The sequence below is a fragment of the Hyaena hyaena genome, unplaced genomic scaffold, assembly GCF_003009895.1.
Source record: "Hyaena hyaena isolate Hyena2069 unplaced genomic scaffold, ASM300989v1 scaffold_213, whole genome shotgun sequence".
Taxonomy (NCBI): Eukaryota; Metazoa; Chordata; class Mammalia; order Carnivora; family Hyaenidae; genus Hyaena; species Hyaena hyaena.
This window is the reverse complement of record NW_024080843.1, coordinates 592,762-600,159: the sequence shown is the minus strand read 5'-3', so window position 1 is coordinate 600,159 and position 7,398 is coordinate 592,762. Positions and strand designations below refer to the sequence as shown.

Here is a 7,398-nt window from a genome sequence, read left to right as displayed (position 1 = left end):
TATGTGGCAGACTCAGACCCTTTAATTCTTTCTTTTGTCTGTGAAGCAGACACCTTGATTTTATCCAATGTGCCGATATAAAAACTGATTTTCAGGGAGAAGGACCAGCATGCATAATGTCACTCAGCTAGTAACCTGTGGAGCAGTGGTCGCTTAAGGGACTAAACTCGGATTCAAACTCATATCCTTCTAACTCCCAACCTGAACATTGCAACTGAAAATAACCACAGTGAATTTGAGAAATGAAACAGAACAGGGGTGCCTGGGTGGCTTAGTCGGTTAAGCGTCTGACTTTCGCTTGGGTCATGATCTTGCAGTTCGTGGGTTCGAGCCCCGCGTCGGGCTCTGTGCTGACTGCCAGCTCAGAGCCTGGAGTCTGTTTCAATCTGTGACTCCCTCTCTCTCTGACCCTCCCCTGCTCACGCTGTCTCTCTCTCTCTCTCTCTCTCTCTCTCCTAGAAATAAATAAAACATTAAAAAAAATTTTAAAAAAGAAATGAAAGAGAACAAACATAGGGGAAAAAAAAGAGAGAGGCAAACCAAGAAATCGACTCCTAGCTATAGAGAACACACCGATGATTACCAGAAGAGAGGTAGGTGGGGGGATTGGTGAAATAGATGATGGGAATTAAGGAAGGCACTTGTGATGAGCACAGGGTATTGTATGGAAGTGTGGAATCACTATATTGTACACCTGAAACTAATATATGTTACACTATATGTTAACACACTGGATTTTAAATAAAAACTAAACAACAAAGTAACCATAGTGAACACTGCCTGTCTCAGCTTTGCATCTCCAGAGCTGAGCCAACTCTAGATAATGCATAATTAGTGCCTAAGACACATATTTGAATAAACAACCAGAAGCATAACATACTGACAGAAATCTCTTGACTATGTGTCTCTTTCCCTGGGTATAGGTTAGTACATGGCCGTGACTTTAGTCTTATCTCCATCCTGATAGTTTATAGCAAAGTCCCAATTTGCTACTAAAACTAAACTTTGTCTTGACTGTGTTTATTAGTTGCCTTTTGAAACAGAATCATCAGCAAGTAGAATCCCTTAGAAAACTAAGGTATTGGTACTGCTCCCAGAATACAGAGTTAAAAAATTTTCCCAAGGGAAAAAAAAAAGAAGAAATATTTCCCACGGAATGGAAGGACAGTGTATCAGGAGCATCTGAGCCACATGTCCTTGCATTTTTACATATGAACTGTGTGAGTAGGGAGCTGAGGGACAATATTTTAAAAATTGATCCTGTTGTAACAATAACAGCCATTATACATATAGGGTACTTATTGTTTCATCAATGGTGTTTTACATATTTTATTCCTAATTTTTTTTAGCAGGTCTTGCTCTTCCCATTTTACAGGACAGGAAACTGAGGTTCAGTGAGCCTAAGTTTCCTGTTCAAGGCCTCTCAAAATTCATGCCCAAATTCCATGGCTTTACTCTGATTCCCTGAAAGAAAGAAATTAAACACCATCAACTATAACAGAACCAATATCATCATGAGGGAAATCTCCTATTAATTAGAAATTCTATGGCTAATCGAAGTAATTCTAACTGTCAAATATAATTGTAAAACAAAAGGCCTCAGAATCCTAAAATAACATTTTTCTTCACATAACAACCTCATTTCAACTTTCCTTTTACATCTTTGTAAATTAGGTAAGAGCAGTGTTATGATCTCCTTTATAGATGAGGAGACTGAAGCTCAGAGAAACTACGTAGCAGATAGCAGTGGGATTTGAACCCAGGTCTTTTGCTTTTGGATCTAGGAAACTTAAATGCAAACGCATAGTTATTGTGAGTTTTGTTTTTTACACCTAGAAGGCAGAAGGTTTGCCATATACACTACTGCTTGTTTCTAAAGAATTGGTTCGCCCAATCCCTTGTGCTCATCTGTACTTCTCCTTGTCATCTCTTTTTCTTACTATTTTTATTTGCTCCATAAATATTGTAGCAAGAATAAAGGAAATAATTAGAAGAAACTTCACTCATAATTCCTACACCCCAACATAGCAATCATTTTTACGTATTTATTGCTATCTAGTCCTTGTCCAAATATTGCCCAAAAAGCACGCATGCACACACACACACACACACACACACACACACACACACACACCCCAAACACTTACACTCCCCTACGAAATTATTTAGAACTTGGAGGTGACCAAAAGTTAATAGTCACAAGCTCGTGAGTCACAGGCTCCAGACTGACCCTTGCGTGGTTTCCTCTGAGGCAAACTAGATCTTCACAGCATGAATCAGTCAACTAGAAAGAAGAGAGCAATGAGGGAAAGGCTGACTCAAAGTTAGTAATCACTTAGCTAAAGATTTCAACGCGAGCCACCACTACCACATCCAAATTCCGAATGTGACAACTCCTCCTCAACAGGAAGCAGTGCCTGGTTCTCCAAAGGTAAACTTTCCCGGTCCTTCGACTATTATCTTAGTCAGAGTGCTATTGACCAAAATGTTAACAGTGGTTAATCTGGGGATGGTAAGATTATAAGGCATGTCTATTTTCTTGATTTTTTTTTCTTGCATTGCCTGAGTTTGCTGCAACAAACATGTAATATATTTGTCATAAGATTAGAATCAATAATATAGTCATGCTGAATAGGATGTGAGATTGATCTAAAAAAAAAAAGGCCTATAAAAATCAGAGTCATAGGGACGGAACATGCAGTCTTTACCACTGGAAGGACAAACAGTCACTCCCTCAGGTCAGAGAGCCTAGAACCCAGGAAGTATAATTTCCAGCTCAGGTCCTTTCATATAATAACCAGTAACAAGTTTTTGTTTCCTTTTTTTTTTTTTAGCTTGGAAAGATTGTTCCTAAACCATTTGTCAACAGAGAAGATTTGATTCTGAGAACACGTTATGGATTTTTCTCTTGCAACAGTCCAATATAATTTAGTAGACAATAACACCCATAGAAATGTGTGGGAGCTTTGCCGTCAAGTCCTGTAGTGTTTTAATAAAGGAACCTGTCATTTTTCTTCAGCTAAATTTCAGCTAGAAATAATATTAGGTGAGTTCTCATTGCCCTTCATTTCATAGCCTTTCTGCAATTTGGGCACCTTAATGATTTCATGCAAAATTCTCTGTCTAAAGAGTCTTGGTAGCTTCTTTCTGATCTTGGTTTTTGCTTTTGATGCGGATTACTTATGTGCATCCATCATGGTAAAAACAGCAGAGTTTGGGCAAACACTGCGCTCTCAGACCCCCGCTCCCTTTCAGGCCTGGAGATCCTTCATCTAACCCAGTTCCATTCTTGTGCCTCTTCCCGCTGGCTTCCCCAGTGCCATTTTTATTAAAGCCCCAGCTCATCCCACATTCAGCCGCATGACTTCTTACAGGCTTCAGAATAAATCACCACATTGCTCCGATCTTGGCTTCTCTGCCCTCAGCTTTCAATTAAATTTAGAATTGACTTTAAAGGTACAACCTCAATGTACATGGTTGGAAATGACCTTGTTTCCCCTTTCCCACCACCTGCGACTTCCTGCGCAGGGCTCTTATACTCCAGCTCCTGGTTCAAAAAGTAGAAACAGGAATTTGCTACATGCTCCTGTGGCAAACTATAAGTCTCAAGCTGTTTAAAGTCTTTAAAGTCCCATCCAAAAGGTAAAGTACACTCTGCAGAGAGAAATCTGGGGGCCTGAATCTCTGGCTGCCTGTGTTCAGGAAGAGACACAGAAGGAGAGGCAGAAGAAGAAGAAGAAGAAGAGAAGGAAGAAAAAAAAAAAACCTTCGAGCTAAACACTTAATTTGTTTAATTTCTATGGTTTGCATTCAAGATGATTTATTTATAATATACATCACTATTACAGTAATTATGTTAAGTTAATATAAATGATCTTTGACAATATTACAAGGACACCAAAGCAGACTTTAACATCAAAACTGACTTTCATCTTTTGTCTTGTCATTTGGCTTCCCACTCTTAGCAAGGAATAGAGTATATAAGCAGCAGGTTTGGGCTATTCAGAATCGGACATACTCCTACCAATTTCTTCCTCCTCCCTTTGGAAGACTTTACCAATCAGAAGGAACGAATTGGAAAGCCTGTCTTACTCTGTTCAAAACCATTAATATTTCAAGGCACTTACTTGTACCTAAGCGTAATAAGGTTCTTCCCAATCTGGGAAAGAAGAAGGAAAGAATAATTTGATTGCCTGAGAAAGGATAAGACAAGATCTGCTATGTGAGAAGGATGTATAAATTCAAAGTGCTCTATAAGTACAACAGGGCAATTCATTAATCCAACCATCGATTAGTTATTATCTATTATACATCAGGGTCCAAGGAAGCTGTACAGTATTTACGAGCTTGAACCTTCATAGTCTCTCCTCTAAAATGGGAATAGCGACCCTTTATTTCAGGGTGTGTGAGAACTAAGTGGAAGAATAAATGTAAATCACTTAAAACCAGTTCTTGGCACATAATAAATACTGAGTGAATAGCTTTATATACAAATATGAAAGAAGTATTCCCAAATGCAAAAGGATTTACAGCCTAATGAATATTATTCCAAAACCTCTGCCTCTTGCATTTGACCCTAAAACCTGAAAAGCTTCAAAGTTTTAGCTATGCAAATCTCAGATCAAAATACTTTCTTATTGATTGCCCTTTAGAAAGATTTACTAAGAATGTGTGTGTGCTTTATGAAATAAGGAAAAAAAAGAAAAGGATTTAACACGTTAACTCACTAAATGTATCTCAGTGATTTTGCACCTTATTTTTCCCATTGTTTTTATTAAACCCTAATTAATAGATAGGCATGAATAGTCTTACGTCCTAGATGGGGGGACATCGAGGTTCAAGGAGAGTCAGTAACCTCCTCATTGTCACAGAGCTAAGAAGTGAAGACGATGACGGGATTCAAACCATGGTACGTGGTTTCAGAGCCCCTGCTCTCGTCCAACATCACCAGCTGCCCCCTTCACCCCGTGGAATGAGATCTCGAATCCTCATCTGAAAACACAAGAGTTACATGGGATCTTCTTCAAGTAGAGGGGACATTTTTTAGAAGGAAAATATTGCAATAATCAATTTCTTGCTTAATCTTCTGAATAGTAGAATGATAGTGGGATTCCTTCCTTTCCACTTAAGGTCTTCCAGGTAGCATCTTCTTCCTCTTTCAGTTCTAAATGATCACTGTTGACAGGGACATTTTTGAGGACTTGGATTCTCCTTTCCTTTAATAATGCTTATGCTTTTCTGGGAAAGGAAAGCACACAAAAATGTAGAACCGTGAATCAAAAAGTTAGGCAAGAAGGTTCTACCACACAAACCTTGTTTTGAAAGCCTATAGCCATCTTGTTATTAGCTGATCTCTTTGCGCCTCTACAGCCTTCCCCAAACTCCACGCTTCCTAAGCGAATCTTTCCTGTTTCTAGTTCAACCTCCCTCTCTGGATGACGTGCTAGCCTGTGTAAGTCCAATCAGGAGTCCTACAGACGCTAAAGATGTCTTTGCTGGGCAGGCCTAATGGACAGCTCCTTAGGATACTAACAGTGTTTACGGAGTTGAGTACTTCTATTCTGCACCTACCTCTGACTATAGATGAGAAAACAATTGGTCAAAACCAGCTAATTAAAATTGGGTCACTCCACAGAAGTCCAAATGGCCCTAGATAAAAAGAAATTTTTCGTTCTTGGGGCGCCTGGGTGGCTGGGTCGGTTGGGCGTCCGACTTCGGCTCAGGTCATGATCTCACGGTTCGTGGGTTCAAGCCCCGCATTGGGCTCTGTGCTGACTGCCAGCTCAGAGCCTGGAGCCTGTTTCGGATTCTGTGTCTCCCTCTCTCTCTGACCCTCCCCTGTTCATGCTGTCTCTCTCTCTCAGAAATAAATTAAAAAAAAAAAAAAAAAAAGAAATTTTTCATTCTTACCTGGCCCCCATTCTCCTGCATTTCCTTCTCTTTGCCTTTTTTTTAGTTTCTAGAAATAATTATCCTTTTTCTACTGCCTACAGTGAAGGCATCCCACAGTTAATCTCACTTGGCAGTGACCTAAACAGCTCCTTATCCTTTCTATATAGACTTTATTTATTTTTTAAAAATTGTACAAAGTATTGAATTTATTGCTCTTTTTGCTGTATTTGGTGTATCCATACAGTATCACAGTTGAGCCGTTAATCTTGTCATTTCATCAACATTAACTGGTTTATTTTCTTTCTTTCTTTTTTTTTGTTGTTATTGTTGTTGTTAAAGTTTATTTCTGAGAGGAGAGTGCGTGAGCAGGGGAGGGGCAGAGAGAAAGGGGGACAGAGGCTCCGAAGCGGGCTGTGTGCTCTGAGAGCAGACAGCCCCATGCAGAACTCAAACCCATGAGTCGCGAGACCACGGAGACCATGAGGTGAGCCAAAGTTGGATGCCCAACTGACTGAGCCACCCAGGCACCCCTAACTGGTTCATTTTCATGTTACTGCTGAGGAATCAGCTGTTTCTCCAGAGGTTCTGGGGAAAGGCCTTTGGAGAAATGTGGAAGTTCCTTTTGTAAATCTACAAAAGCTTTATTCACTCTGCTAACTTCTTCATTGCTCACAATGTTTATCTTCTTGAGATTAGTGGGAACTGGTTTTGCTTTGTTTTTAGTCTTACAGTTTCTTTGGCTGGCTATACAGAATACATTCCTGGACTTTCGCCCTCTTAGTTTTTTCTTGGCCGTTGTCTCCCGTACCCTCGTACCCTCGCAGCAACTCATGCTCCAGGCAAGCCATCTGCCTTTCTGTATAGACTTTAAAGTTCAAGAATGAAAAAGAATGAAGGGTGAAAATAACTAGCAACCGGAGAGCAGTTTGGTTATTTATCACTCCAATAGTTATGTGCGTTTGTGTGTGTTTTAATATTCCAAACCTCAGAAATTGAACCCATCATTCACTAGGGCATATTTTTTTATTGGCCAAATATATTTACAATAAGGTTGTAATTCCTTTTATGTGTGTATCATTTTCCACTTCAAAGCACTTTCACACGTACATGAGCTAGACTTAAATTATAGCACCCATTTTGCAGATGTGAAAACTGGACTCAGATGAACAAAGGGGCATCCCAAGGTCACAGACCTAATTAGTCGCAGAACCAGAATTAAAATCTGGCTTTCTTGTTCATTGTGAACTTCTTTGGTGGGGGGAGACGGGGTACTATGCTCTATACAAGGTTTATATCCTAGTCTTTGAGATTTCTTCATGGGCAGAAAAGTGCTATTCTACAAACTGTGTCTTGGAGCCGCTATCCAGAAAAGCCTTGTAGTGTACCAGCGGTATGTCCTACTTAATATGACTTGTGGCTTCATGCATTGAAAGACATTTTGTGGCAAAAAAGACCTGAAATCACTGTTTAATAGAATATAACCATGGAAAAGTTATTTGACCTCTT

General features: G+C 39.6%; 1 protein-coding gene across 1 annotated transcript; it reads right to left on the bottom strand.

Annotated features, from left to right (window-relative positions):
* Window positions 1-6,138: 6,138 nt before the first annotated feature.
* LOC120238539 (ribosomal biogenesis factor-like) lies at window positions 6,139-6,724 on the bottom strand. The gene is made up of 2 exons (XM_039242320.1): window positions 6,447-6,724; window positions 6,139-6,199 (listed from the first exon to the last, which is right to left on the bottom strand). Exons 1-2 carry the CDS (start codon window positions 6,722-6,724, stop codon window positions 6,139-6,141), a joined length of 339 nt encoding a protein of 112 aa, XP_039098251.1.
* Between the last annotated feature and the right edge of the window lie 674 nt (window positions 6,725-7,398).

Coding starts and splice junctions, on each gene's coding strand:
- LOC120238539 (XM_039242320.1), bottom strand. CDS start 6,724: ATGAGTTGCTGCGAGGGTACGAGGGTACGGGAGACAACGGCCAAGAAA. Junction 6,200..6,446: donor AAACAGCTGATTCCTCAGCA/GTAACATGAAAA, acceptor ACAAAAAAAAAG/AAAGAAAGAAAATAAACCAG.